The sequence below is a fragment of the Labeo rohita genome, unplaced genomic scaffold (genome assembly GCF_022985175.1).
Source record: "Labeo rohita strain BAU-BD-2019 unplaced genomic scaffold, IGBB_LRoh.1.0 scaffold_87, whole genome shotgun sequence".
NCBI classification, from domain to species: domain Eukaryota; kingdom Metazoa; phylum Chordata; class Actinopteri; order Cypriniformes; family Cyprinidae; genus Labeo; species Labeo rohita.
Window position 1 is genome coordinate 259245 of NW_026129821.1, and position 12359 is coordinate 271603.

The 12359-nt window shown below is 38.7% G+C and overlaps 1 protein-coding gene across 1 annotated transcript in view; it reads right to left on the reverse strand.

The window, feature by feature from the left end:
* The window catches only part of si:ch73-375g18.1 (kinesin-like protein KIF1C), a 28428-nt gene that overhangs the window by 9392 nt on the left and 6677 nt on the right, over positions 1–12359 (reverse strand). The window contains exons 5-20 of the mRNA XM_051105024.1: positions 12199–12264; positions 10073–10251; positions 9872–9983; positions 8991–9068; positions 8836–8901; positions 8620–8698; positions 6652–6730; positions 6422–6570; positions 6142–6344; positions 5974–6053; positions 5323–5398; positions 4863–4942; positions 4544–4638; positions 1026–1109; positions 769–949; positions 608–680 (exon numbers count right to left, since the gene is read on the reverse strand). Coding sequence (XP_050960981.1) covers positions 608–680; positions 769–949; positions 1026–1109; positions 4544–4638; positions 4863–4942; positions 5323–5398; positions 5974–6053; positions 6142–6344; positions 6422–6570; positions 6652–6730; positions 8620–8698; positions 8836–8901; positions 8991–9068; positions 9872–9983; positions 10073–10251; positions 12199–12264 — 1680 coding nt within the window. The remainder of the gene's footprint in view (positions 1–607; positions 681–768; positions 950–1025; positions 1110–4543; positions 4639–4862; positions 4943–5322; positions 5399–5973; positions 6054–6141; positions 6345–6421; positions 6571–6651; positions 6731–8619; positions 8699–8835; positions 8902–8990; positions 9069–9871; positions 9984–10072; positions 10252–12198; positions 12265–12359) is intronic.

Sequence of the window (12359 nt, forward strand, 5' to 3'; positions counted from 1 at the left end):
ATTACGTAATGTTTGCGTGCGCTCTGTAGGTGTGTTTTGTTAGGTTTTCACAGTATATTTGATCATGTCAAATCACACATCATTAAAACATCAATTACGACACTGTCGCAGACGATATACATCACACACCCCTAGTCTGGAGTTATTGATCATTAAATTGATCAAAAGTGACAGTTAAGACATTTCTAATGTTACAAAAGGTTTTCAAATAAAGGCTGTTCTATTGATCTTTCTATTCACCTGTGAATCCTGAAAAATAAAATGTATCACAGTTTCCAAAAATATATGAAGTGTTTTCAACACTACTAATAATCAGAAATGTTTGTTTGTCAGTATATTAGAATGATTTCTGAAGGATCATGTGACTGAAGACTGGAGTAATGATGATGAAAATTCAGCTGCGCATCACAGAAATCAATTACAGTTTAACAGATATTCACATAGAAAACAGATTGTGATAATATTTCACAATTTTTTACTGTAATTCGATCAAATATTTTCCTGAATAATCTTACCGACCCCAAACTTTTAAAGCTAGTGTGTGTTTATCGTACATTTTTTTTTACAGGTCTCTGCCAGTGTGTGTGTGTGTGTGTGTGTGTCTCACCAGTCTCTGTTGCTCCAGCAGTAGATCTGCTTCCTCTTTCTCTCTCCGATACTGAATCTCCACATCCTGTAACCTGAGACAGAGACACGTGGATGGTGAATCACATCAGCACACGTGTGTGTGTGTGTGTGTGTGTGCGTGTGTGTTGAGGTGTGTCTCACCTCCTCTCCATCTCCAGTTTGATGTCGATGCCCTGTTTCTCCAGCAGTTCTCTCTGAGCGTAGTTCCAGTCGACCGGCTCCCCCTGCTGCTCCAGACAGCTGCTGCGCTCGCGCTCCAGACGCGCCTGCTCCGGGTGGTTGAACCTGAACACGTGGTTCTTGCCCATCACGATGCGGTTGCCTGCGTCACGAGAGGTCGAGCTCAGGGTCACGTGATCAGGAGGACGGCGGGTTCACGTTCATTCAAACACACTCACCCTGTTTGAGCAGCACGCACTCGGTGATCTGCTTCCCGTTCACGTACGTCTCCGCTCCCTCCAGCGGCTCCAGAGTCACATCCACTGCGGACACACAGGAAGTGATGTCATCGTCGTATATATACAGTACGCTAGTGAGGAGGGCGGGGCTGTCCAGCTGATTGAAGAAGACTCCGCCTCCTGTAGGCCCCGCCCACACTGGCTCAAACAGCGCTTATGATCTGATTTTTGCTTTGTGTCGATCAAGTTTAAAATAAATGAGATGGAGCAGCTCTGACTGGTCAGGGATTCATTCACATGCACGTAACGTCATTTACACATTTACTGTGATTTTAAATGAGTTCGGAATTTGTCAGTGCAGATGTACAGATTCACATCATGCTAATGAAGCACATGAACACACAGAGAAACTCACAGACGACACACAGACTGTACGCATGTGGTGAATTAGGAAAATACATGACATGTATAAATGCTTAAGAGAGTGTGTGATGACAACAGGAGGAGGAGGAAGGAGCTCATGAATGATTTACAGATGATACCTGTGTCAAATCCCAGCAACTGTTCCACCGACAGAGAGAAAACCAGCACAGTACATGAGTGTGTGTTACTGACACACACACACACACACACACACACACACCTATATGCAGTGCCATCATTGAGTCACATGACTGATCTATGATGCAATTTGAATCACAAAATCCAGCCATTAAAATGAAATTGACCGTGGAATGTTACAAAATCAGCCAATTTTTGGATGAAACAAAAGTAAGGCTGTGCTCTTAATTGAACAATAAGCACTGGAGTCTATGAATATTTAACTGCTGTGAAACATGCAGTCAGTTTAACTCAATTCAATTCAATCATGAAACACCAGAAACCAGAAAAATTAACACAGAATTTTTTTACATTTTAATTTATCTTTACACTGCTAAAAGTTTTATTCAATTTATTAGACATCTTTTTGATTATTAAAATGTAATTTAACCATTAGTTTTTGCCACTAGAGAGCGCATATTCAAAACAAACAATGAAACAAAGGCGTAGTTTGATAGTAATAACAATAATATAATACAGTTTTTTTTAAAAAAGGGTTAAACAATATCAGAGAATATTTCTTTCATGTTTTAATTTAAACAGCAAACATATGTTGTGCTGCACTTCGTTTGCCAAAAAATTAAAGGAATAGTTTAAATGTTTGTTTACATTTTAAAACCTGAACTAAATTGTTGAAGTTTTATGCGTTCATGTTAAAACAAACAACATAAAAAATAAAGCACAACAGGACATGATTATTTGTACAACTTTAATAAATTAATAAACGTCAAAGTTTTATGTGTTAATTTGAGTGACGTTTTAAAAACTCCATATTAAATCATAAAACACAGAACCCTGACAATTTCTGAAAAAATAAAGCATAGGGGCATTATTTTTTTTACATCTGAATAAATCATTAAACTATTAAGAGTTTTATTTAATTAATTAGACATCTTTTTGATTATGAAAAACCATTAAAAAAATAAATGAAAGCAGAAAATAATAAATGAAAAAATACAAAGTAATTTGGGTAGAAATAAAGCGGATCACACAGGGCCCCGCTGCAGTAAGTACTCACACTTTCTGTTCACAGCTGTCGACGTCACATGATGAGTGTGAATCTCACAAGGACACGACTGATACTTCAGCACGAGAACAGATCAGGAACTATATATCTTGAGCGCTAACACTAACAACGACTTCATACAGATGAGTGATTCAATCGAGACGCTTCCTGAACACATTACTAGTGCTGACGATAGTTTCTGAGTCTGACAGCGTCGCCTTTCCTCTATTATCATGTCACTACTGCAGGGGCCGTTCTGTTGATTATTTAAACAAAATCATCACTATTACATTCAATCAATCTGTTTTCCAAAATGCTTGTCCTATGTAGATGACATTAGTATTACTATTATTATTATTATAGTGCAGGCCTCTACAGTGCTGTGACCATTTCAGTGGCATTTGCGACTGAAAACTACTGCGTGCGACTATGAATAAATATTTCGGAGCATCAGTGCGACTGACCCCATCAGCATATTTGTGTTTGCGCTGAGGGGAGATTCAAGGGTTTCTACGTGTTTTTGCAGCATTGAGTAATGAATCACACACGTATCTCACCAATCCTTTCATAAACAAAGTGTAAAGTGTAGAGAACTTCATTCATTATAATGAAACTTTGTGAGATCATGATGAACTAAGATGAACTTTTTGTAAATGAGATACTGATTTAATACAACAGTTCAATAAACAAGAAGTTCAAATGAAGTGACTCACATTGTCTGACTGTAACACTATTGTCTGATTTTGCTCTATTTCATCGTCAAAAATAGTTTGAAACAAGACTATGCTGCACATCTCCATTCAAACACAGCGCTGTTTCATTTATGAATGAACGTGTGTTTTTAAACAAATCTAGTGAGTCAGTGATTCAATGACTCATTCATAAAGAGTCACTTGCTTTATTCCTGAATGAATCAGACGTTCAAACAAATCAAATGAATGAATGATTCAGTAATTAAATCAGTGACTTGCCGCCACCTACTGGCAGATTCGTTGTTTAAAGCATCTTTTCAGTTATTTAAATCATTTAATATTTCTGTATTCTACATTTTATATTTAAAACATTAATCTCAACATGAGGTTTATGAATTTGATTGCACTCATGCACCTCTGAGCCTCATTAAACACATGAAAATACACCTACAAGACACTTCTGTGTTCTTCTGTGCACCTCTGTAGTACTAATTAGTTTTGTTAATACTGATTTCATTGGATTGGTTATTGATTCTACTTGTTCTTATTCTGATGTTTTAATTAGAAATTGTAAAAAGCTTATAAAATATATATTTTTAAAAATGTGACATAAAAGATGACAGACATACTTTTAATAAAGGTAGAAAAACTCCCCTGTAAATCACTTTAAGGAGTCAAATATCACCTCGTAATGGGAAGGCTAATTTTTGATCAGATTTGTTGATTATTGATTAGGTGCTTCTAAAATTTTGACTGTGCTCCTGAGAAGAAAAGTAAATGTAGAGGCCTGTAGTGATAATGATATAATATTGTTTCAAAATGTACGTTTCTTCAATGATGAGTGATCTCGAACCTCTCTGAAGTTCACTGAACTCATCAGAGGAGCTGCTCACGCGGTTTACTTGTCATAATATTCCTCATGTGCTTTTATGGTTTTAGTACAGATGCGTCAAACACGTTTGACTGTTAAATGTTTTCTAGTTCGCTTTCATGATGCTGTCAAATTAAATCAAGTTCATCTTTGTCTTTTATCCTGTGGAGCTCTGTCTGCCATTCCAGACTCTAATCACATTTACATTTATGCATTAGACAGACGCTTTTATCCACATCACATACGACCATTAGGAAAATACTGTGTTAACACCGGTTTAAGTACTGCAATACTACACTAATGTAACACTAATGAACTGTACTACACACACACACACACACACACTTACCTCCTCCATTCCGGTTCATGTAGCTGTAAAACACACAGTGCTGCTCTTTAATAAACTGACCGCTGAGCTTGATGTCCACGTCCTTCTGACCAACCCTGACAAACACACACAGATGAATATCACGGATTAATATCAGCGCAACAATCATCAGCTCAATTATTTACTAAAATCCCAGATCAGAGTATCTAATTCTCTAAACACATTCTTAGTTTCCAACTATTTATTTTCCAAGTGACTCAGCATCTGTTACAATCTCACGAAAACCCTGCAGCTCCGTCACAGAGTCTGAACTGGATGATGATGGTTTTGATTTGTTCACCTGGTCACACCCTCTTTGATGTAGTACAGCAGACACTCAGACATCAGCGGATCCTCGTTCAGATTCACCAGGTGAGGAGTCTGAAACACACAGATAAGCATCTTTAGACTGTGTGTTTATGTAGTATATATGTGCGTGTGTGTGTGTGTGTGTGTGTGTGTGTGTGTGTGTGTGTGTACCTGGTATTTATCACGTTATGGGGACCAAATGTCCCCACAAGGATAGTAATAGCAGTAAATTTTGACCTTGTGGGGACATTTGTGAGGTCCCCATGAGGAAACAGGCTTATAAATCATGCTGAGAAAGTAAAAGTGTGCACAGTCTCCTGTGAGGGCTAGGTTTAGGTGTAGGGCGATAGAAAATAGGGTTTGTACAGTATAAAAACCATTATGCCTATGGAATGTCCCCATAAAACATGTAAACACAACGTGTGTGTGTGTGCGTGTGTGTGTGTACAGACCCCTTTAGGTGAAAACACTCCGACAGTTCCTCCATCCTCTTTAATGGACACTCCCATCTCCGCCAGAATCGACTCCCTGCACACAGGAAACACACAGATCACATGAAAATCTGAGCATTTACATCATGGTCAGAAATTAATCTGAATGAATCATTTATTTTCTGACATTTTAACTAATGATGAAATACATTGAAATAAAGAAGTATAACATGAAATATACAACACAATTTATTCAAGTAAATGCTCAAAAGGAGTTTTTTTAGAATATATTTGTTCTTATAACTGTAATTTTAAAATATCTAATCAAAGACAGATGAAAACAAACAAAAACAATCTGACAGACCAGCACTAAACTTATATGACACATAGAAACACAACCGTTTTTGTGTCTTAGTTTCAGTTGTATTAAAAATAAATCAGAGTAATGTCGGTATTACTATTACAGAAATATTGTTTTTAAGGTTTATCTTGTTGCTATATCAATTTTGTACATTTTTATGAATAATAAGATAATAAACAGGTATATTTTAAACTAAATTTTGCAGAAGCACTGGTTTTGAATCACTATCTGAAATCGCTATTTCATGTCCTTTTATTAAATTATTGACTGTCATCTGGTGTATTAATGACACCTCAGACATAGTACTTTACCTCTCCAGTCGTATAGACTCCGTCTTCCTCAGCTTCTCCTCCCATGTCTCATTCAGCTCAGCAATGATCTTCTCTGTTTCCTGCACACACACATTAATGTTTGTGTATGAGCACATGAAGCTGATTAGTTCATGCCCCGCCCACCATCATAGCTCCACCCTCTCGTACCTTCAGTCTCTCTACTGCTTCTTCGTTGGTAATCATCTCGCCCTGAAACTCTTCTAATTGGCCGTGGTCACCCAGAGAGGCGGGGTCGCTCTCAACGGCGGGGCCTTCTCCTGGGACAGGTGCAGATGTGGGCGGAGCACCGTTGGAGGCGGAGTCAGCAGGCATTAGAGTGACGCCCACACGGTTGTTATTGACTTCAGCAGCTGACAGACAAGCAGAGAGACCTTTTAAACACTAAAACTTAAAACTCAGTGTCTAACGTGTGTGTGTGTGTGTGTACCTGGAGCAGTGATCAGTCGGCTCAGTCCTTGTGACAGCAGCAGATCTCTGAGTCGGTTCACTTCCTCCTTCAGCTCTCTGATCAGACGAGCATTTGGATCCTCATTAATTACAGCATTACAGCGGATCTGTTTCGCACGGTCAGCATATCTGCACAAACACACACAACAGGAAGTTTGCGGATGGTTCGTCGATGCATGGATTGATTGATTGCTGGGTTGACTGACGTACCTGAGAGTGCTGAGTGTTTCCTCATAATTAATATCTGCAGGACTGAGAGCAGCGATCATAGCTGTACGAGAGTTACCACCTGAAACACAAACACACGTCATAATCACAACTGTGTGTGTTGACGTGTGTGTGCAGGGCTCAACACTAAGGATTTTTTCTACTGGCCCGGTCGGGCCATCTGTTCAAATTTTTACTTGCCAAAATTTTCACTGGCCCCACAGAAAAAAAAGTAATAAAATAAAATAGTTGTTGTTTTCATTGTTTCTGATAAATGTAACCTTTACAAATAACCTTATGGCACCGAAAACGATGTAACTTTAATAACTTAACTCATTTAAATTTGAAATGTGGCTAGGCAAGTAAACACACTGCATAACACACTGTGTTCACTGTATAAATATTATAAAAAAACATATATAAAAAAAAAAAAAGACACTTTAATTGTGAAATTAAAAACACCAGTAGGAGGCAGCAAGTCAATGAGTGAATGAGTGATTCATTGAGATTCAACTGATTTAGTCAAATGGATGATTCATTCAGACTGACTTAATAGTGAGTTGACTCAACTGACTCACACTGTTCAGAGGCAAACAGTGTGGTGTGTTGTTCAGAAATGCAAAACATTGTCTTTATCTTTGTTTGGAGCTATTTCCGCTGGCAAAATAGAACAAAAGAAGAACAATATGACGTTTAAAACGTAAGTCTCTTAATATTATTAACGTTTTCTTTATTAACTGTTGTATAAAATCAATATCACTTTGTGATCTTGCTGATATTTGGATAAAAACAGTACTCTTTGTGTGGTTTTGGTTAATTATCTAATTTATATATAAACATAAAAGACATACAGGGACATTTTGCCTGATTTTGAATTTTGGGGTATTCTAGATGCTTTTTAAGACTAATGGTGTGTTCACACTTGTAGTTTGGTTCGTTTGGTCCATTTGGTCCATTTGGTCTGGACCAAAAAGGAATATTATACAATTGGTCCTGGTCCACTTAGCGTTCACACTGGCATTTTTGACAGCGAACCTAAAGATACCGAACCTAAAGATACCGGCACAGCGATACGTTCACAACCTGATTGGTCGGGTTGAATGACGTTTATTTTGTGACGGAACTAACCGAACACTCCAAACAAAAGAAAAAGGTACGTTCGACTTAAAGCAGATTAAATGCTGTCTGCTGGACTAAGCGCACTCATTGCTGCATGTTTATGATCTTATTTTCACCACCTCATCTCATAAAAGGCACTTTACCTCCTTGTTGCTGCATGTTTGCCCTCTGCTCATGTTGTTTTGGATACATCACTTGTTCCCTTCGTGAAATCATGTCGCATAGCGGCGTATTTTGCCATTACTTCATTTTTTGTTTGTTTAGAAGTATTTGGTCCATATCGCGTTCATATTTTATTCGACGCACACCAGAGTTCATTTGGAAGTGGACCGAGACACATCTTTTTAGCAGTCTCGGTTTGGTCCGCACCAAGGTTCGAACAGCAGCGACAAGTGTGAACACACCCTAAATCACACAGTTAACACATCCACTCTAAATGTGCATGCGCAGAAGTTTAACCTACTACTTCATCACATGTGCATTTTTGTTTGCTTTTCCTAAAGTGAGGGACATACTCAATAATGTCAGATCGTCAAAACAACAGCCTACAATATCAGGGCTCCAGACAAACAAAATCGAGTAAGGAGCCATTGGCTCCTATAAAAAGAACACCAAACTGCATGTATTGTTTAACGCATTAACAGAACACAGCATATAGACTAAGATCTTGACAACAAGAAGCCGTAGTATCGATTATAAACGAGAATTGTTAACGATATTGCCAGTATCCACACAGCTGACAGCTTTACCTTTTGTTGTTTGTTTAAGTTGTCCATGAAACGGACACTAGCAATGGGCAGTCCTTATTGTCGAGCCCTGGAGTGTGTGTGTGTGTGTGTGTGTGTGTCTTACCCAGGTTCTCCTTCAGTATCCAGGTGAGCACTGAGTCTCTGTACGGGATGAACTCACTTTTCCTTCTTTTGCTGTTTTGCTGTATGTCACAAACACACAGAGTTCAAATACAGCAGAAATAATGATCATGACCACTGACAGACACATTCAACACATTCATTTCACAGACTGGAGCTTCTCATTTCATAAACAGAATCCTTCATTAAAGCATCTCACCATTTCAGCCAGAGCGGAGATGACTTTCCCCAGTGTGGTGAGAGATTTATTGATATTAGCACCTTCCTGAAGGACAGATGGACAGACAGTGTTTGTGTGAGACAGTGATGGAAACGCTGAGTCTTCATTACGGATGTCAACATCAGTTTCAGTACCTTTAATCTCACGCCTTTGGCTCCAGATGAATCCGCTCGCTCGCTGCCCGCCAAATCCACCAGACTCACCTTACTGACCTACACACGCCAGAGAAACACGTGAACAACACACACACACACACACATTCAAGTCCCTGTAATTATGACACCAGATGTGTTCAGGTAAGCGTTTGGTTAGAGTGAGGCCAGTTTAAATTATCTTAATTAAAAACAAAAACTATATATTTTTTAAACTTGTGAATTCATTTATGAAAACACTGCAAACAGATAAACTCTAGTTTATCTTAAACATACACTACTATCATATTTTGTACAAGCTTGTTTAACTTAAGAAATAGTGTTTTCATTTTACAGTAGCAAGGAAAAAATTAAAAATGTTACTATTTTATTAAATACACAATTTTTATTTTATAGTAAATTATTTCAGTTATAATATTTCTTACTTTGGGGGGGGGTTTGTTTTGTTTTTTACTGAATAATAATAATAGTAGTAGTAGAAGTATTGCCATATTGATATATAATCATAAAATTTTGACAAAATTGTGCAGCTATGCAAACAAGCACAGCAAAGCTGGATTTGTTTTTAATCACATATCTTTCAGAAAAATTGCAATTAGATTTTTTAACTCAAACTGTACAGCACTAGTTAGTTGTGCTGTGAAAAGAAAAAAAACATAATTTCATACATTTTAACAAAAGTATCATCATTGCATTCACTGCTTCTGCCATGTTTTTATCACTGATACGCCAACAGGTCAGACACTCAGGCCTTAAAGAGAGTTCTTCTGAAATTGTGACTTTGTGGTGATATTCACGTGTGCAAACGTGATCTATCTGACATGACTTAAATGCACCAACACACACTTCACTCAAACACACACCTTCTCTGTGTCGAGGCCGGTCAGCTGGTCTCGGCGGCGCTGAGTGAAGACGATAGTGAAGACGGCGTGCGATCGGCTGCTCGTCTCGTTCATGTTTGTCGCCGCCACCGTCCTGATCAATCAAACACGTGACAGTGAGAACGCTTCATCTGAGCACGCTAACGTGCGATTACGTGAATAAACGCTCGTGTGGGTTTGTACCGAGCCTTGTTCCCCGCGTCCATGAGGTCTTTAATGTCAACGTAGGACGTCACGGCGAGTTTGGACAGGTCCTCGACGTACGGCCCCATGATGGGATGCTCTCGGACACGAAGCGCACCTTTACTCTTGGGGTTCAGCAGATCTCGCACTCGCTCACAGTAGATCTCCATGTAGGACACCTGAACACAAACACAGACTTCAGTTATTAATCAACGTCAGATTCATCATGATGTTAAACTAGAATTGTGCTTCTCAACCTTTCTTTAACTTGAAGGCTCCTTGACTTGGACTATTTTTGGTATTTTGATAATTATGATAAAGCTGCTTATTTTCATTTTTCGTATTAAGATATTCAATTGTTTTGAGCTCAGTATTCAGCTGTAATGTCAGGTAGTTTATATTTCAATATATTTGGCATTTTTAAATGATCTGCATCAGGTCTTGGTCTTTATTTGATAAAATATGATTCTACATTACTAAGTGCACAAATAATTGCAATATTTTATATCTGTCACCCTGTTCCCTGAGATACTGGCATCAGTCATCAAAATGCTGTATACAGTCATGTGAAAAAGTTCAGACACCCTATTGAATTTCATGGTTTTCTGTATCAGGACATAATAAAAAATGATCTGGTCCTTGGCAGGTCTTAAAATTTGGAAAATAAATCCTCAGATAAACATCATCACATGACATATCACACTGTGTCATTATTTATTTAAGAAAAATACAGCCAAGAGGGAAAGGCCATGTGTGACAAAGTTAGGACACCCTATGAGTCAACCGCCTGTAGCAGCAATAACTTGAAGCATTCATTTTCTGTGTGACTTTATCAGTCTCTCACATCGTTCTGGAGGAATCTGGACCACTCTTCTTTTCAATGTTGCTCCAGTTTATTGAGGTTTGTGGGCATTTGCTTATGCACAGCTCTCACCACAGCATTTGAGTCAGGATGAGCTCTAGACATGGACTGGACTGTTGCAACACCTTGATTCTTTTCTTTTCAGCAATTCTGTTGTAGATTTGCTGGTGTGCTTGGGATCATTGTCCTGTTGCATGACCCAATTTTGGCCCAACATTAGATGTCGGACAGATGCCTTCACATTTGACTGTAGAATACTTTGATATACAGAGGAGTTCATGGATAACTCAATGACTGTGAGGTGCTCAGGTCCTGTGGCTACAAAACAAGCCCAAAATGATCAGCCCTCCTCCAGCATGCTTGTCTTTTGGTATGAGGTGTTTGTGCTGATGTGCTCTTTAGGTTTTCACCAAACTTGGCGCTGTGCATTATGGCCAAACATCTCCACGTAGGTCTCGTCTGTTTAAAGGACATTATTCCTAGAAGACTTGTGTTTCAGATGTAACTTTGCAGACCTAAACTGTGCTGCAATGTCTTTCTTCTGCCAAACCTTCCAAACATGCCATTTTCGCCCCATATTTTTCTAATGGTATTGTCATGAACTTTATCATTTAACATGTGAACTGAGGCCTGTGGAGTCTGAGGTGTAGTTCTTGGGTTGTCTGCCATTTCTCTGAGCTTTACAGGGTCTGTTCTTGGGGTGAATTTTCTGGGACGTCCACTCCTGGAAGGAGAGGTGTCTGTTTTAAATGTCTCCCACATGTGAATAAACTTCAGACAGTTTGGAAATGGCCGTATTACTCTTCTCAGATTGATGGCAGCAACAATTGCTTCTCTAAGATGACTGCTGATGTCTTACCTCCTTGGCATTGTGTTAACTCACACCTGAAGGCTCCAGACCAGCAAACTGCCAAAGCTTATGCGTTTATAGAGGCGCTCAGACTTGCTGATGATCAGTTAATTAAAGGTATTTGATCAGCAGTGCTTGACTGTGATTTACCCTCTTAATTCCAGTGTTAACAGTAAGGGTGTCCTAACTTTGTCACACATGGCTTTTCCATTTTGGCTTTATTTTTGTTCAGTAAATAATGACACGGTGCAATTTGTCATGTGTTTTGTTCATCTGAGGTTTTATTTTCAAAATTTTAAGACCATCCAAGGACCGGTTTTGTTTTAATGATGTCCTGATATGGAAAACCATGGAATTCAATAGGGTGTCCTAACTTTTTCACATGACTGCATGTGTGTATGTGTGAAGCATCACCTCTACAGAGTAGGACAGATCAGGATCGTTGTTCACACTGGTGCGCTGGAACAGATCTTCACACATCTGCAGAAACACACATCACAACTTCATCAAACACACTCACAGAAGAACACCACAACAACACGGCACAATCAATCTGCTATGCTCACTGAATTTCA